The sequence below is a fragment of the Nilaparvata lugens genome, chromosome 6 (assembly GCF_014356525.2).
Source record: "Nilaparvata lugens isolate BPH chromosome 6, ASM1435652v1, whole genome shotgun sequence".
In the NCBI taxonomy this organism is placed as follows: domain Eukaryota; kingdom Metazoa; phylum Arthropoda; class Insecta; order Hemiptera; family Delphacidae; genus Nilaparvata; species Nilaparvata lugens.
The window spans coordinates 33,796,071-33,822,734 of record NC_052509.1 but is presented as its reverse complement, the minus strand read 5'-3'; the positions used below and the strand labels follow the sequence as shown (position 1 = coordinate 33,822,734).

The 26,664-nt window shown below is 33.8% G+C and overlaps 1 protein-coding gene across 3 annotated transcripts in view; it reads right to left on the bottom strand.

Moving 5' to 3' along the window:
- LOC111052593 (LIM/homeobox protein Awh) overlaps window positions 1–26,664 on the bottom strand; it is a 247,677-nt gene that overhangs the window by 134,792 nt on the left and 86,221 nt on the right. The window contains exon 1 of one of the 3 annotated variants that reach the window (XM_039430660.1): window positions 6,274–6,644. The exons of 1 other annotated variant lie outside the window; for it this stretch is intronic. In XM_039430660.1, coding sequence (XP_039286594.1) covers window positions 6,274–6,321 — 48 coding nt within the window. In that variant the 5' untranslated portion in view covers window positions 6,322–6,644. Of the gene's footprint in view, window positions 1–6,273; window positions 6,645–26,664 lie in introns of those variants that run through there. One more of the 3 variants, XM_039430659.1, reaches the window with a different exon arrangement.

The following is a 26,664-nucleotide window of genomic DNA, read 5'->3' as shown; positions in this document are numbered from 1 at the left end:
TGTTTAAATGTTTAAATGTTTAAATGTTTAAATGTTTAAATGTTTAAATGTTTAAATGTTTAAATGTTTAAATGTTTAAATGTTTAAATGTTTAAATGTTAAATGTTTAAATGTTTAAATGTTTAAATGTTTAAATGTTTAAATGTTTAAATGTTTAAATGTTAAATGTTTAAATGTTTAAATGTTTAAATGTTTAAATGTTTAAATGTTTAATGTTTAAATGTTTAAATGTTTAATGTTTAAATGTTTAAATGTTTAAATGTTTAAATTTTAAATGTTTAAATGTTTAAATGTTTAAATGTTAAATGTTTAAATGTTTAAATGTTTAAATGTTTAAATGTTTAAATGTTTAAATGTTTAAATGTTTAATGTTTAAATGTTTAAATGTTTAAATGTTAAATGTTTAAATGTTTAAATGTTTAAATGTTTAAATGTTTAAATGTTTAAATGTTTAAATGTTTAAATGTTTAAATGTTTAAATGTTTAAATGTTTAAATGTTTAAATGTTAAATGTTTTAAATGTTTAAATGTTTAAAGTTTAAATGTTTAAATGTTTAAATGTTTAAATGTTTAAATGTTTAAATGTTTAAATGTTAAATGTTTAAATGTTTAAATGTTTAAATGTTTAAATGTTTAAATGTTTAAATGTTTAAATGTTTAAATGTTTAAATGTTTAAATGTTTAAATGTTTAAATGTTTAAATGTTTAAATGTTTAATGTTTAAATGTTTAAATGTTTAAATGTTTAAATGTTTAAATGTTTAATGTTTAAATGTTTAAATGTTTAAATGTTTAAATGTTTAAATGTTTAAATGTTTAATGTTTAAATGTTTAAATGTTAAATGTTTAAATGTTTAAATGTTTAAATGTTTAAATGTTTAAATGTTTAAATGTTTAAATGTTTAATGTTAAATGTTTAAATGTTTAAATGTTTAAATGTTTAAATGTTAAATGTTTAAATGTTTAAATGTTTAAATGTTTAAATGTTTAAATGTTTGAATGTTTAAATGTTTAAATGTTTACATGTTTAAATGTTGCGCATTTACGGCAAAACGTGGTAATTGATTTTCATGAAATTTGACAGGTCGAAATTTGACAGGTATTTAAATTGCGCATCGACGTATATACATGGTTTTTGGAAATTTTGCTTTTCAAGGATAATATAAAAGGAAAAAAGAGCCTCCTTTTTCATACGCCAATATTAGAGTAAAAATCAGACTATTTATTCATCATAAATCAGCTATCGTGTGGATTATAAATCGCATGCCATGACGAGTGCAATTCAATATCTCAATGTACATTGGTAAAAAATCAGCAGCTGTGTAGACTATAAATTGCATGCCTCATCGAATGCAACTTATGCACTAAAATAGGATGCGAAGAATATATAACAGCTTGTCTGGGCGCCCAGATTTCTTCTGGTTTTCTCGCGCTGAATTCCGGAAAGCGTTATTTATGATAGTTAAGAGCAATGATAATTCGGAAAAAGGGCTGAAACAGGCACTTCGTTCTAGCGTGTTTCGGACGCTATTTTCCAACCAATAGTCATGAAAATGGTACCAAATTGTTCAGAAAGATTTGGACATTTGGCGCCGTACCGCCAAATTCCAATTTTCCAACTATAAAATGACTTTAAATCCGATGAACTTGGAGAAAATTTGGCAAAGTTTGACGTTCAATAGGAAAAAATTGATAAGTGATATCAAAATTTGTTTTTTACAACATATTCACCATTTTATCCGCCATCTTGAATTGCATCAGATCGAAATTGTTCGTGTAGGATCCTTATATTGTAAGGACCTTAAGTTCCAAATTTCAAGTCATTCCGTTAATTGGGAGATGAGATATCGTGTACACAGACGCACATACACTCATACACACACACACACACACACACACACACACACACACACACACACACACACACACACACACACACACACACACACACACAGAGCAATACCAAAAAACCACTTTTTTGGACTCAGGGACCTTGAAAAGTATAGAAATTTGGAAATTGGGGTACCTTAATTTTTTTCGGAAAGCAATACTTTTCTTACCTATGGTAATAGGGCAAGGAAAGTACAATCAGACTATAGAATTATTATTCATCAGCTGACAAGAGTGACTAAACTGATGTGTAAAGAAGCCAGTCTATTGTTGTATTTCTATAAGGTCTATAGTTTCAATCAGGTACTTGTGGATGAGTATACTGCGTGAGGTCTACTGTTCACAGACCTACTAGTAAGATAATCTTCTATCAGAATCACTTGTTAATTTTGTTTCTATTAAAACTAGTCACTAGGACTAACCATTAATTTTGTTCTCTTATTTCTTATCCTAAAATATTAATTTTTATTGCTGAAGTCTTCAAGTTCTAATCTATAATTTCTCTAATTTAAATTATTTCGCTACACTTCTATCTAATATACTCTTTCACTTCACTAGCACTACACCAACTCGAAGGGCTTTGTTCTCTTCAACCTCCTTGTGAGTTCAGTGCTGTCTTGGATGAATCGGTGTTTGTTGTCGTGTTGATGAAGACGTGACTCATGATGGGCTGCCCTGCCAATCGTCTTATTTCACTGGTCACATAGGGGATGTGAGATCTCGGTGCAAATCGCTGTTCCTTATGTACCAGGGCGCATTCACCATGTTCCGCAGTACTTTGTTTTGAAATGTTTGATTCTGATTGATGTTAGATGTTCTAGAGCAGCACCAAAGCTGAATTCCATACGTCCAGACAAGTTTTAGAATTTGTAAGTCAATATTTTGTTGTCCAATGACAGTTGTGATTGTCGGCCCAACAGCCAATAGATTTTACTGTATTTGAGCTCGCTCCTTTTCATCTTGATATGCTCTTTCCATTTCAACTTGTTAGATGCACCTAATTTATTAGGTGCATCTATTAATTATTTATATAATTAGTATTTCCTCGTCGAGAGGCGCGCATAAGGACACCTCAAGGATAAAAATTTCAAACACTCATAACTTTTGGCACAATGATCGGGTTTTTTCTTCTAAAAACCCCCTTTTCATGGCTAAATTGACTTGACTTCTTGACTATAAAACCGAATTCAATCTATTTGGGCTTCGAACAGACCCTTCCGGAGTACAGGTTACCTGCTAGTTTGTTATAAACTTCACTTAGAATATTGAGCATGTTTCATTCTATTCTAATCAACTACAAGGGTGTTATTATCATCACTGACGTCTTGTGGTATAACAATAGAGATTTTTTTATTATATCGGGAAAATATATACGGTAATAAATAGCTCTTTCATGCTATTATTAAGTTCCCGAATGTTTTTGAGTGTCTTACAACTATTGTAAGGTAATAGTACTCTGACTGTTAGTGATGACTGAAAAGTATTCTAAATAGGAAAAGGATAGGAATTTATAGGTATTTTGTAAGATTATTGTTGTTAGTTTGTCAGTTTTGAGTGAGTGAAATACCTCCTTGGGGAGTCAAGTTACAATACCTGAATCGTCAAATTGATAATCTTTTCAAATGTTTCACATTGATGTCTATGATTAATGCATGTTATAAATGATTAGTATCGATTTGTTTCCGAAAAATTAGTACCGATAGTTCTTTACTGTTTCGAGTTATACATTTTAAGAGCGGGAAATTTAATGCTTTTGTAGTATTTTTTTAATATAATTATTATTTAACGAGAATCCTAAATAAATGCTGAAAATCACCCCGAAGACTTCTGCTACTGCAGACATTGACAACAGGGTTAACAGCTAGATGGAAATTATTTGCCAGCCCGGGAATCGAACCCGGTACCTCCCAATTGCCAGTCAGGAATGCTTACCCTTACACCAAACTGACAATCTCTGGATAGCAGCGCTCATTTTATACGAAGCCATAGCGGCCATAAAATGTAACATTAATATGATTCATACGAATAACTTTTGTGAAGTTATCAAAAATGTGAATTATGTCAAGAAATAATAAACACATAAAATTTGAAAAACAATATTGTGACTGTCAACTATACAGTATAACCAAAGTGATCTGGATAAAATTATTACATACATTATTTCAAGTTCAATGGCACTTTGATAGAATTTGAATCAATTTACTGGTTACTTGTTACATCACAAAATTTATCTAAATAGGTGTAAAACATTTTTTTGATATATATTATAGAGATGATAATAATTATGTTATGCTAATAGTGCAAGGCCTCCTATCTGTAATACCAAGATTCTGGTCTGGTTCATAGTTGAACTGATTACCGGAAAGTACAATAGAAAATCAGAATAAAAAAAAATATTTTCATTCAAGAATAAAGCATGAAAAACAGCTTTGGTATTTCTGATATTCCAGATTTCTCACAAATTAGTGATTAAGTGATTAATTAATAGAGGGATCAGAATTGTTAGCGGCTCTCCTACAAAAATAATATTTTAAGACTGGAAGATACCTACATAATACAAAATGAATAAATCAGTAGTCGTAGTCAGGATTTTGAAATGGGGGAATTTGTTCAAAAATTTTGGGCCCCCTATGGACTTCACCAGTGGAATTCGATGAATGATGGGGGGGTTCATCTTGGATTTTTAGGCCTCTTTTTCGGGCTCATGGGGGGGGGGTTGTAGCCTGGAAACTCCCTCACCCCTTTGCTACGCCACTGTAGAATAAACTTCTAAAATTTATTGCGAATTGAAAACATTTGTGACACTAGGGAAAATTTATTCAATTATGAAGTTTAATTCTCTCACAATATCAATTAAGAATTTATCTCATGAGGAGCACATATACTAGTAACCATTCTCTTTATAATGTAATTATTTTGTGAGGCATCTAGTTCCTTAATTCATGTATTATTGAGCAGATCAAGACAATATTGAAGACAGATCTAATATCAAGAGCATCAAGGTGTATCAAGAGCTCTAGGAATGCGCTGATATCATTATTATTATCATTATAATCATTATTATTATTATTATTATTATTATTATTATTATTATTATTATTATTATTATATTATTATTATTATTATTATTATTTCATCGTATAAAACCGCATTTGATGATCACAGCTCAAACGGTGCACGACATGTCAAATATATCAAATATATGGTTTCCCTCCATTGAGGGAATGTTTTTCATTTTACAAAATCGGCTGAATGATTTTCTGATCTTCTGATTCTCTGATTTTCTCAATAAGATCTCATAACATTCTCTTAATGAATACAGGCAGCATTCAGTCAGTGTATCTTAGTGAGCTGCATAAAATTTACCAAGACTGTCAACACTCTATCAAAAGAAGAGCATACTACTTTCATATTATGTCTAGTGTTTAGACCATTATTTATTTGTGGCTGAAAATATTATTGCACATTTTTGAAAATATTGAGATACACCATCTCACAAATACTCATCCTTTCATGACTGAAATATTTAGGCTATACTTCTCTCCTCTTTGGGTGAGGAAATTGTTATAGATTGCTGTTACAGGTGGCTTCCATTCCACTGTAAGACTATAATATAAGAAAATTATGAAATCATTCCAAATTTCTGATGACCTTTGAACTAGAAGAAATTAAGTGTTGGAAGTACGGTATATCGGAGACCAATTTCAATCTCAAGTGAATCGGAATCCTATTGTGTAAGTTTCATGTGAATTTCTCTCATGAGCATGTGTCTATATGAGGGTCTTCCAATGTATATAGTTCATTATTTTCTATGGTAATTTCTGCCATGTGCATATCTTGAATGATAATCATTCAAGTTGGTCACTGAACCGATTTTTTTAAAGCTAGATGTATACTCGAATCCGTGTGCATCCGTGAGCCAATGATATGATATATTCACTATCTCAGGTGGGTTCCTAACCACATCCGTTTTTCATTTATTTTGCTATAAAGGTGCGTACAGATATACGCGCCGCGAACATGAGCAATTAACTTTTAATCAGCTGATGCTAAGCTTTTTACATCTGTATCTTACCGTTTCTGTAGAAATACAGATATAGTCAGCTGATTAAAAATGAATATTGCTCATGTTCACGACGCGTATATCTGTACGCACCTTTATAGCAAAATAAATGAAAAACTGATGTGGTTAGGAACCCACCTGAGATAGTGAATATATCATTGGCTCACGGATATCATTGGCTGCAGCTGAATAAAAGCTGTGAAATTCACTTGTAAGAAGTTTAGGTAGATCATGAACTACCTTTCTATTACCTCTCTGAACGTACATCCTCTATCACAATTTTTTTATGTAACAATTTCTAATAAAAAACACTCTTCTTACCTTCATTCCTAGAGCGTTGAAGTCTGCAAAGCAGGAGACTTTGATCATAGATGATCAAACGATCCTCTGCCAGACTCCGGGTTAGGCATAGAGACAAAACTTCTTCACAATCAACTGTCTTCCACGAGCAACGTCTCAGCTAAACATTCTTGGCAGCTTGTATGTGTCTGTTAACTTGGATTATCCAGTTGTAGTCGTAGGTGGATTAATGATAAATGTGATTTTAATAGCACTTTTGAAGATATTTAGCAAAACAACTATTCCCTTGTGATCAACCTTTGCAACGAACCAACTGATCAACCTTTGCAACGAACCGACGCAACTAACAGCAACAAAGTTCAGGCTTGCACTAAGCCAGCTGATACTCTTAGCTTCCCCTGGACCCTTTCGCGGAACTGGTCCTGCGCCCAACTGGCTCTCCCATTGGCTGGGGGTGTGGCCTGTCTGGGAGCAGCCAATCACAGGCTTCCAACCCATCCGTCGATAAGTCTGATGTCGGATGGATGCCGACACTCTTGTTTGTTTTGATCGTTTTATTTTCCACTCAAGAGCCGTAAGCCCACTGAGACCAGTCGAAAGCGCCACCACTTTACATCTTGTCGCTAACAAAAAATCCCACCCCTCTTAGATTTAGTATGAATCTATTAAATACTCTTGAAAACTTAGGAGTAGGCTACTTCGTAGTTCCTCAATTTGATTATGATTATTATTCTATTCCATCATTAAAATAGTTATTCTACTTGAGAAAAATTATATAAAACTAGCCGTCAGGCTCGCTTCGCTCGCCATATCCGTCTAGCCAGGGGGCTCCGCCCCCTGGACCCCCGACTGGATCGTCCAAGAATGACATCAGCAGGCTCGCTTCGCTCGACTGCATTTTTCGTTTGAGCATTTTTATCATATGTTAGAACAATCCAGTAGGGGGTCCAGACTAAACGTCTGGCTAAACGGATATGGCGAGCGAAGCGAGCCTGACGGCTAGTAATAATATATTTCCAGGATTGAAGTAGCAGTGTCCAATCAATTTTTCCGCCATAAATGCATTTAAATCTTCAACTTGGTGCCAACCTAAAAAAGTCAACTCAACTTAATGCCAACCTGACAAAATTATTAATTTAGTTGCCAGTTAACAACTGTTTCGAAGAGGTACTCTATCTAGATTATAGTTCTATAGTAACATATGATATGGACATTTCAATTATAATTAAGAGATTGGGAGAAGAAGAATATACATGCTAAAAGACGAACTTTAAACCCTTAAAAACAACCCTTAGAGTTAAAATATTGCCAAAAGATTTCTTAGTGCGCCTCTAAAGGGCCAACTGAACATTCCTACCAAATTTGAACGTTTTTGGTCCGGTAGATTTCTAGTTATGCGAGTGAGTGAGTGAGTGAGTGCCATTTCGCTTTTATATATATAGATTATAAATTATTACAACAATGTAAGTATACAGAGAGGTATTCTACTTATCTCTCTTGCCTCTTTCGATGAGCCAAGCCAAGGTCTGTGTACAAAAATTTTCTTCCGTCAGGGAAAGAATACAACACGAGTCACAACCTCTTGTTCAAACTCAATTTAATTGTTATACCCGTGATCAATATAGCCGATATCAGATCAATCTTACAAAAATCCTAGAGTACTTTTACAAAATCCTTTATTTTTAAAAGATTTAACGCGAATACCTTGATAAGACAATTCTTTCCCTATATCATTGAGATGAATCTTATCGAGGTTTGACTTAATAAGCAGTTGTGTATGGAACCCGATTTGTAAATCTCAATATCTGATATATTTAAGCTGGTTGGGCATCTGATGACGATAGGGTAGGCCTAATGTATCAGAGGAAGAAGAACAGTTGTTCACAAAGTTAGAATGCCATCAGAACTCTTCCAGGTTTGACACTCTAGTTTGAGTTCAGCGAAATTTTAATCTGAAAACAAAGAGTGGCTTTGAAGTCTCTGGTGGGTCCAACTACCTGAAAGTAGAAATGTAACAGGTTGATGGGATCGGAAAGGGTTGTCCTATTGTTTATAAAGGTGGCAATATTTCTTCCTTCATCCTTTTTCTATTGTTCTATATTAGTTGGAAAGTATGACCATTTTCTCGATTTTGAGCCTTCCTTGTTGCTGTTGACTACATTTCGGAGTAGATAGTTTGTGGACCCATGAGAGGTCCGTACTGCTAGTATTATTCAACCCCGTACTGCCCGATATGAAACTGCTATAAAATTACACTTCAAACTTTCATTACACCACGAAATTCTTATTTCGAATCAAATCTTGAGTTTCATTATCAAGTATAGTTCATTTGACGAGAGAATAAAGCAAAAGCATTAAGAAATCATACTCTCTAGAGATCTATCTGTCTACGGAACACACATAATCTTTGACTTTTACCATAGATACACACACAATCGTTTTCTTTTACCATAGACAGATAGACCTCTAGAGAGTATGATTTCTCAATGCTTTTACATTATCTTCTCGTCAAATGAACTATAGGTAGGTTAGTAGGTAGTTGAACGTCTCATACTTCTCACCAACTTGATTCTGAGCCAAATAATTCCCTGGACAAAGTAATTTTACTTTTGCTGTATTTTCACTTATGTAGTAGCTGAAATGCATCAAATGGTAAATGAGATAAGCCTAATATGAATTTCGATAGCTTAATGATGTGATTGAGACTCGCTTTCCCAAATTAAGCTCAACTTGAGCTAGTGTAAGTTAAGCCTCACTATTCCAAAGGTTCTATTTTCTTGTTCATATTATTAGCTATCTCTTAGAAACAAGCATTCATTGTCATCTGAAAGTTGTTGTGAATAGCTCTGCTATATTATCAATAGATAATGCTAAATTATCTAGTAAAAATGGATTGGGGGGCTATGTAATAACACTTGTAACAATTATTATCATAGTCCTTCAACTCCTAAATCCATAGGACCACCTGCCAAAATGCATGTGTAGCCTAGTACTCCACATTACTCCAAATCGTGCTCTCTTTAGTTGACAAATTGCCTTTGGGTCCAACTTTCATACTAGCCACCAACAATGGGCATTCATATACCTAGGAAGAATAACTGACCCTTCCCAACTACCTGTTGCTCTGTCCAAGTTTAAAAATAGACTTGGACCCATCACAGACCTTGAAGCCCAAAGAGTTGCTACACTGTACATCCAATACTTGATACTTTCCAAAAATCTTGAAAGAGGAGATTTTTGAAACTGGTATATCAAAGAAAATAAATGCATGCATTATTCGTGGAATATAGTAGAAAATACAGAGGAAATAATCATGCAATATGAATGGAAGATCATTATTCGAAATTTGATCTTCAATATCTTAAACCTAGGGCTCAATTGAAGGATCGATAGAACTGTAAATATTTTTCAAATAAGCTATTTTATCGCATTTTTCGGAAGAATTCGAGAAATTTCCTAAATTTTGAATTAGGTATTGTTAGAAATTTATAAAGAATGATCTTCGGCTGAGGAAGATGAAGAAATGTACACATATTCATTCCTGTTCCTTGCAATTCAAGAATATAATTCGCAAATGGTGAATCAATTATTATTTTCAAATTGCTGGAGAAATGAGAAACAGAACAGATACCAAAGAAACCAAAGAACTCATAAAGAAACCAACAATCTTTCTCATAACTCAGATTCAGGTCTGAGATTCATATATCTTGATTTTTTGAGAGAAAAATGTTCATTGTATTTTTCTCCATAGTTCTTCATTGCTGAATCAAATCTTCACCTCAACAAATAATAACTATTTTGCAATTATCACTTCTACCAATTTACACGTATTTTCCATATTGTTGTTAAATCAGCAATCAATGTAATCTGTAATTTTCTTAACAGAGCATTAGTCACTGGATAAGCAGAAGTGTGATTATCTACAAAAGCAGATTCGAAGATTTGATAATGTACAATGATGAGCAATTGGCAATCAACTCAAATGGATGGAGGAAAACGTGAACCACAACATGCAATTAGAATGAATGCCACAGCAACTTGTTGAATGTGAAAAGTCGTTTACATTGTGAATAGATTTAATAGAAATCCAAAGGACGCTCTCGAAAATTTCAGTCTAGATAATTTATCCATAGAAGAGATTGAAAGTTGACTACGTTTGAAATTTCATCTCCACCAAGCTATATTGAAGCTTTATTGCATTTTAAGTGGACTCAAATGTCATTGAGAACGAGGTCGTTCATGAAATGAGTTTTATCTGATGAAAATACTGTTTCATAAAGTGGTAGAAATAACAAATAAGCAAATTGTCTCAGTCTACTTATTCACTTTATGCAAATCGATCCAAAATATAGTTCGTTTGATAAATTGTTACGAGGTGTAAAGTGTAATCTACTTCCCTCCTCGCCGTGACTTCAATCCTTCCTCATATCCTGATCACACTTTTGTTTATACATTCAATCAAATCTACGATAAACTTCAACGGCATTTGATTACGTTGAAAGTTTCAAAAATTATTCTATAATCATCTAATGAACACTATTCCCAGATACACTTGATAACAAATTAACTTGCACTTCTCCTGTTGATTTTTATTGAACCACCTGTGTTTGGTACTGTGTTAGTTGAATGCGCATCAAGCACGAAAAGTCGTACATAGTGAAGATAAACTGAACAATTAAACTATAGGACATTGAAAAAGTATGCCTTCAAATACACCAAAGGTCTTGAACCATTCTCAGAATTAGTCTATATAGGACTTTCCATGCAGAAGATATACAATAAAATATTATAGGACATTAACTGTAGAACTGTATATCAAGGATTTCATCTTTGAAAAGATTATATAAATTTGGCTGCGATTTGGCTTGATTTGGAGCCGCGATATACTCGTTTTGAAGTGGTTCTAGGCTATGTACTATGTATATTGACACCCTAAAAATTGAGATTTCTCTTAATTTGTTGTGCACCTATGTCTTAATCGACTGGGCGAGACATTAGCCTATAATAAAAGGAAGCCCGTAGCTCAGTGAACCTAATACATTGTAATTGTTAAATCATCCTTTCTTGTGAAATATTCGCTAATAAAAAATCGAAATGTGGTCAACATTGTAGAGAATTCTCTTCTCTTTCCATTCCAATAACAGATTCTATTCGTAAGATCACCATTGAAAAATTACAGACAACAAATTACAACAATTGAAATAATGGCACGTTTTATTTTTTTCATCTTTTCCATTCAATCTACTGTTAACCTATAAATACCTGATAAAACTTGCGATTGGCCTCAAATTGTATAGAGTTCTATCCTCTACAAGCTTAGTTGCCTTAAATACATCTTAAACCACTGTTTTGTAGCGAAAAACTGACAAAGACGTGAAAATGAGGGGGAATATCTTCAATTTGATGATTTCTTTAGATGAACGTATTGAACTTTGCCCATATATTTTTCATGAATTATATTTACTGGAGATGAAAAAAAGGTATTGTTCCACAATTCAATACGAAGTACAATTTATATCGTTACGGAATATGGAGATACACAGTTTCTAGAATTTGATATTATTGATTATCATTTTCTTTTTAATGGAAATATGTGTTAACGTGGCCCTACACTCAAGAATAAATAATCCATTTTTTACCAAATTCGACTAATTTCGAACCACCGTGACGAGTCGAAAAGAATGAGCTGTAGTATAGGAGAAGATTAGATCATTGTGTCGAAAGTTATGAGTGTTTGATGTTTTGATCTTTTCTGAGTCCATATGTGTGCCTCTCCACTAAGAAATACCATTTAGTTCATTCAATCCTGTGAAAATACTTCGTCTGTGGAAATACTAGCATTGAGAGCATCAATGAGTGATTCCGATTGAACATGATCTTAGGAAGCTATATCATTGTGCGAAGTGTCAATGTGAGGGCAATGAAGTTAGTGATGATGGTTGAAACGAAGGCGTTTTTTGAAATACAAGGAGCATTGTTATCAGGTGTACCTGTAAATCTTTGTGAAATAAAGCGGTCTAGCTTGTCTTAAGTTGTAGAGCACAGAATTATATCGAGAAGGATTTCGAATCATAAATTTAAACGGTGACAATCGGAAGATATTGTTGATTAGAAACAAAAATTGATTTATTTTATAATTTTCACTCATTTTTCAAAAGTTATAGCTCAGTACTCATTGAAGATTATTTCTGCTTCAATTCTTAAGCTTCAATTGATTTAATTTAATTCAAAATTTCATAACCTAAAAGAGAGGTAGGGTAAATTTCCAAATTTCAAACTTGTAAGAGTTCGAAAGTCATTTTTTCAAATGTGAGCTATAAAATGAAATATACTCCTGACAGCCACAGCCAGTATTCATATTGATAGGCGGAGAATACTTCAAGAGAAGGGTCCGTTCCAAGAGATCGTATTAATTAACAATGACAAGTTGCCGAAAGAAAAGCTGTCATCGGTAACTTGAATACGAGATCTTGATAAGTTCCCTAAGTGACGTTATCTCAAGTTATTATCGGCTCTTCAACCATTGCTTACAAGTGTAAGATGTTAGATGAGTTGCCGCACTGGGAGAATAATGTATGGTATTTCGTATAGTCTGTGGTGTGTGTTGTTAGGTGTGCTCTCTTACACATCCTAAAACTTATCATATAGGCGTATATGTACGCCCATATGTCATACGCACGTTTTAGTACTGCCTTTCAAAAATTATATTCGCACAACAATTTGTGGTTACTGGGGGTTTTAAGATAATATAGAGTTCTAAATATTAAACAATTTTTCACTGACAAAATTTGATTTTATAAGAAAAATAAATATCCCTTATAATTTGGATTCCAACACGAACAAGTTCAAGTTGATGTGAACTTGAAAAAAACTAAATGCCCAACAGTGACATTTTCATGAAATTCGTTGGAATCATGGAACTTCAGCTCTATGCTTGTGATCTTTAATCTGATGATTGGAATGGATAGGTATGAAAAGTGTTCTATTTGAGGGAATAGTAGTGCCAACAACATAGCCTCCTCATTTTTGATTGTTACTTTCTTCGTCTCCACCAATATTCCTAATGAGGTCACATCAACTGAAGTGACAGTTGATGTCAACAGTTGGTCACATTCACTTCATCACGTTTTCAGTTGATCACGGATCAGCCGGGTGGGAGGGTCCCAGTTAGTCAAAATCTCAGTTCCTCAAGCTTCTGCGTTGCTTTCAGAAAGTCCAGTTGATAACATAATAATATATTTTTGAATAATACCAACATATTGTCATTTGAAAGCATTATTGAAAAACCTTTTAGGTTATGTTACTTTTTGCAATATTGATCCACGTCAGAACTGATGAGCCACCGGCTGCGTATCAGCCTGCAATGTGAACTTGGTGCTGTAAAATTCGACGAACTGAATATAGCTCAACTTCCTACTTGTTTCAGTTTCTCACTTAATGGTCGAAATAATAGACTAGCAACTGATTTGATATCTTTACTTTTCAATTATATGTTATCTATTGCTTCAATTATATTTTATATACCATGAAGAACTGAATTTGAAAAAAAAAATGTTGACTAAATTAATTATCAGTTCCAAGTGATTTTAATTGTTTTTGTGTGATGAGCATCTTTTGTTATCAAGGCAGAATATTGAATAGATGAAATGGATTCAAAAGACAAGTACTCTTGATTAAAAATGATGCCACAGCTCGTGCCAACTCACATGGAGCGATGACTCCGGGGATTCAGTTTGTTTGATTAGTTTGTTGGAAAATAATTGGGTTGATTGCAACATTCGTTCATAACTAGGTGTAAATATAGCACTGTTTGCTTTGAAGACTCTTTTTTCAAAAAATTAACATCTCCATATTGTTTCCAATTTTCTTAAGTGCAATAAGTCATTGATGGTGACACTCCATCAATAAAACGCAGCATGCTGATTTCAAAGTATGTAGTACAGTTTGAAGAAGATGAAGTAGCAGTGTGATATACGATAGCCTACATGAATAAAATCAATATGATATTATTGCCTATGAGTAATGTAAATTTCGAATTATGGTTGGATTAATGTCTAGCGGTGACCATTGCAATATTGCACGCCTCACTACCACTCGAATTATTACAACTTATCTAAAGCTTTAAAATCTTTAGAACTTTGGTTAACCAAACTGTTATATGTTAATAGTTGATTTTCTCATACTCCAAAGCGTGACACTGACTGTTCAACACTTCTGACTGACTGTTCATACGCAGAGACCCAGAATGTCCTACTGTTTTTTCTTCTTCTTCTTCTTCTTTTTCTTCTTCCATTCAAGGTTTATAGGTTGCCTGTTCCGACTCACAACAGTATATTATAATCTAATCTATTACAGTAGACCTACAGTATTTCTAAAAAAATAACATTAAAAAAAATGTTTAGCTATCCCATAAGGTCAAAAATATATCTCATAGAGTTAAGTTTTGATTGAATATTATATTATTTGGAAGTATTAAAATATATAGCGTATTGGCTCACCATTAAAAAGGAACTGGAAAACCTATTCCTTCATGATGATACTAACCTAACGTAGAAGTGAAAAAAGTCTAGAGAGAATTTACAATTTTTGATTAATCTATATTGATTGAATGATTGATTGAGAGACAAACCACCCGATCACATTCCTGATCCAGATTAATCTATATTGATTGAATGATTGATTGAGAGACAAACCACCCGATCAGATTCCTGATCGTGGATTTCCTGATTAAACAATCATAGAGGTGATCCCAGCGAGACTGGTGAAAACGGGATGGAATAAATCGTATACAGGGATATGAAGCCAGGACATTGGAGGGGAATCAAATTGTCGGGGAGGACAAAAGAGCAAAGAGGAGCACCGAAGTGGAAGAATCAAGGACGTAATCCCTTGGGGTTGGCGCATTGGCTTCCCGTGGCGACGCGGCTCTATAGGGACTCAATGATACTATACGAGTATTATACACTATCGCCTGCAGTATTCTTTCTGTTCACTAGTTTGCTGTTAACACGAGTTGAAATAACCTACGTGGGAAATGCTCTACTCATTGTCCAATAGTCTTCAAAGTTCACTCTCTTGTCATTCATTAACTCATGAACATGTTGATTTAATTCATCATCCAGAGCTCAAGCTTAGCTCAGAGTCAGAGAAGAATTTTTTGTGTTCTATTCAATCATGGAGTTTGATCATAGTGATATGCTCAAAACAAACAAAATATCCCATTCATGATTTTAAAATTATGGAGATTGAATTAGAGTTTCTATATTATTTTCTTCATAATCATAAGCATTCAATCTTACTTCCATAGAGAAATATTATTTTGTAATTTGATTCTAATGATTATGATAACTTATATTCTACAATGTAATTTTATAATTCAGGGCTACTTATTTTTATTTATAGAATAGAATTTATCATAGTACCCTGTTTTGAAATCAATAAAATAATATTTTAATATTTTGTATTTCTCATCTATTATTTTACTAATTTCAAAAAAAAGATACCACACTTCTATTTTGGACTATTTTAAATTATTTTACAATAAAAATTTGGATTTATCTAAGAAATAGACAACAGAAACTAAAAAAGAAATAGGTATGATGTATAATGTATAAAATGAATAGGTATAAATGTTTCAGAGATGATTTCCTTGTTTCACTTTGATGATTTCTCTTGTTTTAGGACGAAGGATTTTGTACATTTTGCCCAAGGAATCAGTATGGAAGTTCCAAGAATGTTAAATATCTGCAGTTAAAAGGTTAGAGTGATAAATAGTTGTTATATTAATTTGGTTTTTGATTTTAGTATAGGCCTAATTGATTAATTTCTGAAATAATATTATGCTGCATTCCTAATTGTTCTGTGTTGTATTGTTGATTAACTTTCATATCATTTTTTCAAGTTCGAGTAGAAAGTCATAAACCTTATCATGACTCATGCAATCTCAAAATTTAGTTTTCTAAAGTTCAATCATTTTCTAGTATACACATTTATTTCAAAACATCTATTAGTTTACACATAGAAACCGTGAATGAACTATGATAACTTATGTTGCAAGTTGGATTGTAGATAGGTTGGTCAATAATTATAGAAACATTCTCAATGAACTTTCTCAATTGAATTATTGATTGTTTCTGGAGTCTTGAGAGTTTTCACCTCACAATCAATTTCAGTAGCTACTTTATAATCTCTATGTCAACCAAAAGTATTCTACATTATATCATCCTCTATTAATTTCAGACCAAGCAAAATCTCTCCACAATAATTTAAACTGTAAAATTGATTGAAGACATTTACAGACTTCAAAAATCGCTGATGAGTCAATCCCACACCTACGTGGTCCAATTCGACTCTCATACTCATTTCTAGAACACTTTGAATCTTTCAAATGCAATGTAATAACATGGAAAAATAATGGACAAACTTTTCAGAACCAACATTCATCTCAAAAATGTCTAGTTCTTCTCAATCAATAATAGTAGCATTTTACTTATAGTAATGTCAACGAAAGATTGTAGAGGGAAAAGTTTGGAACACAATTTTCAACTCCACAGCTCTTTTAAGAATAGTGAGAGGATAAACTAAAACTGCTGCAACAGTCGTATGGGAATGTGTGAAATAGTCAAATTATACATGAAATGAAAGATAATTTAGTGCTCTACATTCTCGTTATTAGCACGTTCTTGTTTCATCAATTGTTGAAAAGTTATAAGACTTGAAAGAGCGAAAAAATGAAAGAAAAACTCGTTTTTCGAAAATGCATCACTTTAGAACATAAATATCTCGAATATCTCGGATTTATCGAAACTCTCTGCAAAACAAAACTTATAGGAAATTTATTAAGCTTAATTTTTATGTAGTTAATTATGTCAATAGAACACATTGTTACCTAGATATAAGCATGTAAGTAAATAAGTGGAAAATTCAACTTTCAAACCATCCTCATCCCTTCAGCACATGATGTAGGGGTTGAGATTTTTTATATGCTCACCTCCAAACTAGTCTCAACAAAGCTGCAAAGTCGAAAATTGTGTTCCAAACATTCCATCCAAATTTCATTGTCAACTGATCTATTGTTGCTGAACAGTAAATTTCACTCTCAACACTAAAACTGCTGCAACAGTCGTAGGGAAATGCGTAAAATAGCGAAAATATACATGAAATTGAAGATAATTTGATGCTCTATTAGCTCATGGATTTTTTCATCAATCGTTCAAAAATTATAAGGCCGAAAAGATGAAAAAATTGGAGCCAGAAGTGTTTTTTAAAAAAATGTCTCACCTTCAAGAGCGGATATCTCAGAAACTATGAGAGATATGGTAAAAATGTAGAAGACAAACGATGTTGGTAATATTGTAAGCTTCAATTTTGCACAGAATACAAATGTTCATAAGATTCATAGTTTCCGAGATATATGCGAAAAATGAAAAAAAATGGTACTTTCAAACCACCCCCACCCCTGTAGCACAGGGGGTAGGGGTGATGACTTCTGATATGTTTATCCTCTTAATATCCTTAAAAGAGCTGTGGAGTTGGAAGTTATGTTCCAAACTTTTCCCTCTATACCTTTATTTGAGCATTCATTGCTTGGACTATTATTTTATCCGATTAATTCAAATGTGATGAGTGGTAAATTCTTCTTTACTCATCTATCATGCATTTCGATGCATTCATGATACGCATTTCCATCAGCAGTTATAATAATATTCAAGCAAGGTGGAACCACTGTAATAAACATGCTGGGCACGTTAACAGTACTACCTTTGCATTGTACGCTCTCTTTTTATTTATTATTTACACAACGAGACATTTATTTGGTTTTTCCTCTCTCTCCTTTCCTTTCAATATTATTTCTAAAACATTCGAACAGAAGGCTACAGAAAGTGACTGCCGGGGGCCAATAATAAAATATACAGACTAGAAACACTGGCGTCCGTGTTCGAGGGGGGAGGGAGGGACGACGTTCGTTATTTGAGTTGGGACTTGGGAACGTTCTTTTGAACTCAGCGCGGGCGTCTTTTCAATTCAGGGGCATAACTCCTGTCAATTAGTCGGTTTATTAGTTGTTCAACTGATATATTTGGAACCAACCGACCAGAGTTTAGATTATTATTCGATTTACATGAATTATTATATATCCAAAACACCACTGAATGCTACAGGCTAGTCAACATCCGAGAAACTCACAATGTTAGTTTTTCATTTCTCTTATATTCAGCCGCTAAGGGCTAAGATGAAGTTTTGGCAGAATTTAAAAATATAGGCTTAGTTTGCATAATATTTCTACAGCTGAGAATATACAATTTGAATGAAAAAGTTACAGAATACCGAATTCAATGGAAGGAACATATAAAAAGAATTTCTGCAGAAAGGTTTTCCCTACAAGTATTAAATTATAGACCAGAAGGCAGGAGATCAATTGGAAGGCACCGTAAGAGATTGCAATAACTTTTTATATAACTCATTTGAACTCAAATAACTATAAGCTGTTTGTAAGTCGGAACAGGCAATAGCCTAATCTTTGAACGTAAGATGATGATGATGGTGATATTTTCACAGCTCCAAGAATTATTGAATAAGCTTAGGAGTATATTCATAAAGTAACCTTTCAAAAAAAAAAAAGCTGTCACCACAATGCTTCAACAATATGCAATCTAGAGTCTGCAAATACTGTACAATATACATGGGCGGATGGCAGATAAAGGAACAAAACAACACGAAACTATTCCTCTATCAATTTTTATGAATATAGTAGACCAAGATAAGTGTATGCTACTTTTCAACATTTCTCAATCCAACAGAATATTTTGCAATCTAATGAAGTATATAACAGCAAATTATTGATACTTGTATAAATGAAATATCGTACTCGTGAATAATACTTTAAAAACTTATAAAATTTCTGTTGAACTTTTAATTTTCTACATATTATCATGTTTATGTTTAAAATAAATTCTACATCCATAATGATGTATTTTATTAGAAAAAGTAGTCTCAATAAATAATTCATAGCAAAAGTAATTTATGATGCAGTTGAATTTATTGATAGCATAAAGCAAACTTTTATGTTAGAGTAGCATTTGATGCAGTCAAATAGTGGATCAAGAGAAAGCTTGACTGTCCATCTTCCTGGAGAGAAATCGAGTCAAGCAAGCAACTTGCATTTGTGACAAGACCTCCCTGCATGAAGACAAGAGCTTTAATCATTAAACTATCAATAGAGACAATAGCTTCAGATTACTGTTACCTGTTACGATTGATAATAGATTATCATCCTATTGGTTGTATGGTACACATGATTTGGTGTATTGTAGAGTGGACAATACGTGGTCATTGAGTATAATTTGTGGGACAAACCATGTGCATCCAAGTTGCTTACTATGTTGTCTCCTGAGTAACTGACCAATGTAGAAGCTGAAACAGCCTAATGTAATGGATAATGTACGTGGACTGAAGAGATTGCTAAAAATGTTCAAGAGATCTTACCGATTGAGAGTGTTCCCTTGAAACAATCCCTCAACGCACACATAACATTCTGTATCATTCTTGGAAGAGAACTGTAATAAATTAAACCAAAGACTTAGAATTTTCAAATTTCTTGAAAAAGGATGATAATAACATAAAATAGTATCGCTTACAATTACTAAATATTGATCAATCATTGAATGTGTACAATAAAACAATTTCCTAAAACTTCTCACCTTTAAGATGTGGATTTTCTACATTGCTGTTTAAATTGATTTTTCACACAAAACAATTACACACGAAAAAATCTAAGGATATTGATAGAAAAGTCGAGAACGTGATCAAATATAATCCAGGAATATTTTCCATAAAGTCAAACTGGAAATGAAAAATCTAAGTAGGATTTAGGAGTTTAAAATCCCTACCTGGTGGTTCGGATCACGCCTGTCATCATCACTCATCACCATCAGTCTCATTATCCACGCACAAGCCTAGAGCTCATTTAGGTATCACTATTAGCAGAAAAATAGTAAATATACTAAAATGGTATTGAGGCTAGATTTTGACTAGTTCACTCACATAAATTAATAGCAACGTCAAAACACAATTCCATTCGAGAATGCAAAGGAACTATACATATTAAGAACTGGAGAACAGAGAAGAACTACCTATCTGAAGCAGAGAGATCATTCAACTATCTAAACCAAATAAGACTCAACGAGAATGTGACTATTATAATGACCCAATGTTTAATGCCTCACGTTGCGTCGGCAAATCATATAATGTTCCTTGGGGGGGGGGGGGGTTGTTGATAATATTTGAGTAATGCCCCAGATGATGGAGACGTCACATGTATGAAAAATCTTGTACTGAATCCTCGGTGTTCTAGCTTGAAATTTGCAAGCGTGTGAATGAACACTATAAGGACACCAGACTGAGTGAGTCAGTACAAGATTTAATACAATCGTCCAAACCACAGCAGGCATAAACTCTCGCACACCCTTGATTCATCCAATGACTGATTGTATGAGATAAATATTCTTTGGAAAATGTAGGTTGCAGTGAAGCGATTGCTGAACACTGGGTTCAGTGATCTTAAACTATTACCTGTATTGAAAATGGTATATAAAACCAGACAGGTTGAGCGAAAACCTCGATGCATATAATTTGCGGGACTGTGTCTCTAATAAATTCTGAAGGGCTAGGATAGGTTCAATAGACCAAATGCCGTTCAGAAAATATTTCGAGATCAGAATATTTTCGAACTTTATGGAATTATTACCACAGCTGCATCTGCTCTGTAGTAGAAGGTTTACTCCTAAGTTGAAGTTGGGCACGGATAAAAGCCGATATATTAGCAGGTAAGGACAGAGAATAAGCAATCTCGATCTGACCCCACTCAATATTTTCACTCAAATCTGTTACTTTGTCCAAATTTGGATCAATTATTTCAACGATTATCTTTGATCGGCTCCTAATAAGAGCGAACGTGCCAGGCACCAAATTTGAAGAGCTAAAGAAATAATCGAACTCAGGAAGCAAATTACGAAATTCGAAATATAATGAATTTTAATAATAATTGACAAACAGTGCAATGTTTCAGAATTTGATAAACAGGTTTCAAATAATTTAATGTTGACAGAATTAATTGAGCTTGTGCTAAAAAGTACAAATTGTGCTTGATGCTGTGCTATCATGCACGTTTTACAGATTTTTAAAAATTCTTATAAATGAAACTAAATGTCTAAAATAATTCAACAAAGATATTACAATATTAGACACTAAATCAAGGTCGTGGTTCAGGCAGATGAGGACAGTTAATCAACCAAGAAAATTACAGTTCTGATTCAGTGTGATTCTTAATAATTTTGTTAAAAGCGCTTGTCGACGTGGCCAATCATTTAACGAAGTAAAAAATTGAAATAATTACTGCAGTTGCTCGAAGCAAAGGTTGGGGCCCTATAAATAAAAAGATAACTCACGTGATCCTTCCTGGTGTAGTGGTTTCTTTAAATCAATTTATATAATCGGTGGCTCGTCCAAGCTCTGGTCTTCAGCACGTGAGGAATTTACAAATTATTTCCTTCACCAATTAAATAGTGAACAATTGAAATTTAAATTTCCAGGAAGCAATCAATTGAAAAATAATTTCAAAATGTAATAAACAATATTGCCTCAAGTATTGGCTTATAATTAAAAATACATAAAATTTAACGAACAAGAATCTTACTTACAAAATGGTAACTTTTAAATAAGGGCTTCGTGAATGAATCAAAAGGGAAGTGATTTCTTGCTCCTCTAAGCTTTTGGCTGAATAGTTCTGTCTTACTTAATTTGCACAGAAATTCTGCTATTGGTAGAATTTGTATGACATAGACATTACGTCACAGACGAGTAAGAAAATAGTTCTTGTTTTACAATGAATATTATTAAATTATCTACCTTTATGAATAAATAAACTTTCTTCATCTTTCCCCTTATACAACGTTCATGTGTTACTACATAATATAATAAGACCAGTTTAGTAGCTGATAACAGATTAGACCACCATATTTGAATGTCGACTCTTTTTGGTGTTATTTTTCTGACTTATGATTGGCTTAGACTGGTCACAGAGATTCATACATCAATCAGTTTTGTTAATTTTACAATAATCATATAATATTAATATTTCATATAAAAGATTCTTATTTTAATCATAAATAACAAATAATGAATATTGTTGCTCTTATTGATAATGCTTGTACCATGATCTTGCACATTTTTATTACATTTAAACATGTTGTATATTCACATTAATAAATAATTTTAACAATGATAAACATTTTTTTTATTGAAATTCTTATACTTTTTACAATAATTCTTATTCTTAGAAGTAATTAAATTTTCATTTTATCTCAAACGTAAAGTCTGTTGTACAAAGAATCATTTAGCTAATTTTTTTGACTGCATTCAAAAAAGCTGTTCAATAATGTTAACAAAGTTGTAACCTCTAAATTTGATAGTTGACTCCAAACAGTTTATAAATTATTCGGAATGAATTACTATTTTTCAATAAATAATTCTTTCAAAATATGCCATACTAGCCGTCAGGCTCGCTTCGCTCACCATATCCGACTGGATCGTCCAAGAATGAGATCAGCAGGCTCGTTCTGCTCGCCTGCATTTTTCATTTGAGCATTTTTATCATTTATGTTAGGACGATCCAGTCGGGGGTCCAGACTAAACGTCTGGCTAAACGGATATGGCGAGCGAAGCGAGCCTGACGGCTAGTAATATAATATTCCCAGGAATAGCTCTGATTGAAGTAGCAGTGCCCAATCAATTTTTCCGCGATAAATGCATTTCAATCTTCAACTTGGTGCCAACCTAACAAAGTCAACTCAACTTAATGCCAACCTCACAAAATTATTAATTTAGTTACCAGTTAACAACTGTTTCGAAGAGGTACACTCTCTAGATTATAGTTCTATATTAACATATGGTATGGACATTTTTCCATTATAATTAAAAGAATAAGAAGAATATACATGCTAAAAGACGAACTTTAAACCCTTAAAAACACCCTTAGAGTTAAAATATTGCCAAAAGATTTCTTAGCGCGCCTCTAAAGGGCCAACTGAACATACCTACCAAATTTGAACGTTTTTGGTCCAGTAGATTTTTAGTTCTGCGAGTGAGTGAGTGAGTCAGTCAGTCAGTCAGTCAGTGAGTGAGTGCCATTTCGCTTTTATAATATATATATAGATAGAACGGTGCTCTTTATCTCAGTCTCAGCTGTTGATAAGTTAGCCTTATCGCTTCGGAGGTAACAGTGCATTTGATACTCTTTCTAACTTTAACAATAAATAATATCTTCTATTTCATAGTTTTCAATAAATGCAGGATGTCACACTATCATGAAAATAAAAAAATTCTTAGTTTCAGACTATATTTTACGTTAGAAGGTCCATCCGTGATTTGAGGCGGAAAGCGAGCGTCAAAACACAAGAGAGACTCACTAATTAATTGAATGAAGCGGGACACGCCAGGGGTGCGTGTAAACTAACCCTCCAAGGGTACATCCTACGTGACCACTGTCAGAAGGAAGGAGGGAATCACGCCTCACTTGCTGCTACTGTATCTTTTCTGCTGGAGGAAGAACTTTGAGCCCCCAGGCATCGAATTGAAGAGCAACTTGTGATTGGGATTTGCAGCGTTGGTCGCGACCTAATATTAGTATAATAAGTGACGTTTGAATTCTGTCCCGACACGTGTCCTGGGGTCAACACACGTGTCGTGTCCACGTGAGCACAGCGGGCAGTCACACCACCCCCTACAAGAGGTAGGCAGACACGCGTAACCAATTGCTTCCATCCAACTTATTTTGACTTTGGTCTCTTCATAACCACTGCTTGCGCTTCTCTTTGCAGCCTCGTCCACACAGATTTCTCTTAGGAGAGACGTTTCAAAGTTCCCAGTGAGCCTTTCAATCTGTAATCTGCTCTAGATGATTCCAGGCCAATGAACTCTCTCACAGTCTAGGATGATAGGTGAGAATCTGTGTGGATGGCTTTTCACTAGTGACTTTTCACCTGTTTTTCATGAGTCAGAAGATTTGATAATGTGTTTTGTGAAGTGTGTCATGGAAGCTCTCATTGAAGATGTCATCAATTATGAATGTAAGAGTTGGGATTTAAGGATGGTTTGTGAAATTTGATGCATTGGTTGAAAATTAAATCCAACAACAAATTTGAGGTGTCACTCTACTGGGTTTATTCGTCATTCAGAATAAATTTTATTCTATTCGTATTTACCCCATGTTTCTTGAATTGATAAATGAATTGAATAAAATGATAATGAAAAATGAGTGATTGATAAATTGAATGGATTCTCTGTCGTGATAATACATTTGTGTGAGAAATCCAATTACTATGAAATAAGAAATTCATAATATGATTTAAATTTGGGTATTTTTTTTTAATTGGGATGATTAGGCTAAGAATAGGAAATTGCGTATACTAAATTGAGAATATTGTATGCCTACTTATTGCCGAAATACCGAGATTGAAATTAAGAGTTGAATATGTGATAGTTACAAGAACGAAGGTTAGCAACCCTCACCTCTATTCTTCACAAAATGGTACTTCAAGAGATCAGAAAGGGTGTTATGAGATTAGCCGCAACCCTACCACCCGCTGTATCTAAGTATAGAAAATATATAGTAGATGTAGCATCATTGAATCCTACGTCTGTCTCACCCTGCAATTATTGCTCATTTTTTCTTTTGTCCACTAGTAAAGCCGATAAATGCTGCACTTGTAGTATCTGATTGTGGTGAGGCACGAAAAATAGAAGTGAGAGAGAAAACGTGGCAAATACCAGGAAGGGAAGTATTGAGGAGTATCTGCATTGTGGTAGGGTACGAAAAATAGAAATAAGAGAGAGAGAAGAAGTAAGTGAGGGGGAGTAGAGAGGGAAAGCCGAACTCCTGGAGGAGATTAGAACGGCCGAGTGCGTAATTACGGGGGCTGGGTACTCTAGTGGATGGACGACCGCCGATTACAATGAAGTGCTGGGCCATCGATTTGGGCTCATTCACAGGTCGCACTGATACTCGTCTCTATTTTGACAGTTGTAGTGAACCTGTCCGTATTTTGTCACTAGTGAGCTTACGAATCGATCACTGCTGTTGCAGTACTAACTCTATGTTGATCCATTATTATGATTTTGTAAAAGTTTGTGAAGAGATGTTCTACCAAAGGCTTGCTATTCAAACGCTCTTTCTTGTAATAGATGGATGAACTCAAATTGTGAAACTACCAATTAATTATCATTCGAGTAATGAAAATTAGTGGAACTTAAAACGAATAAAATAAGTCAGGGACATTGACTTGCAGAAACATTTTTCATCTTCTTAGTACATTGTTAGTTTTATTGGATTTTTTTGTTCGAGTATCCTCAAGAATTAGAATTACTAACTCATTACTTAATATTATACAATGCTGTGATTTACATTTCGTGATTGAAATCAAAACTGAAGATTATCATTCCACTTGAAGCCTGTGGTTTGAATTCAGAGGAAATTTATACTCATATATTATCCAGTTCAAGAATCAAACTCCTAATGCTTTACGATTGATGCAAATTGCCCTCAAGTATGACACGAATATTGCGTTTGGCGGCCACAAAACAAGGGTTAAGTGGAGGCAGCCAAAAGTACCAATGAAGCGAAATGATTAGCAAGGTTTGAGATGCAGAACACACAGCATGCTGGGATGAACCACAACGTGTTCACCATTGCTGCCTGTCTGTCTGGCAATGTTTCAGAGAAGAAAGGAGATGGCGTGAAAAGGAAGATTGAGGAGAGGAAATATGGAGATTGTTGATAGTGAGGGAAGGAAGGATCTTTGTTGTTCCTTGCACATCCTACGGGTCCCGCCGTTTCTCTTTGATTTCTAAGGATGCGTCTCAGCATCAAAATTATGCAAACAACAACTTCCCCTGAACAGGAATCACGAAAAGGGAGCTAGCGCGGTGGGCTGCTGGGAAATCTCAGGGATGAAGGGAAATTCAGAGCTAGGCGCTTGCTCCGTTTTCTCTTGGCTGGCAATTGTTACCATAGCAACTGGATGGGGCGGAGTCGTCGCTAAATTCCACAGGAGTAGCAGATTCATCGCTCTTTGAAGAGAAATAACTTCAGCAATTGCAGGCAACATGGTGTTGCTTGTTGTTATTTTACAAAAAGTTTGTGCTGGTATATTTATAAAAGATTTTGAGAAATACTTTGAACATTATAGAAGTCAATAACTCAATCACTTGCATTACTTCGAGCAGCCTTAATGTGCAACGTTCTCAAGATGCAATCTCTTTCCAGAATCACTCATAATGGATAAGTTCATATTATTTTTGTACTGTTTTTGAAATAGGTGAGCCCTCTTCTGTGCTCAACTTGTTGTACCTTTTCGA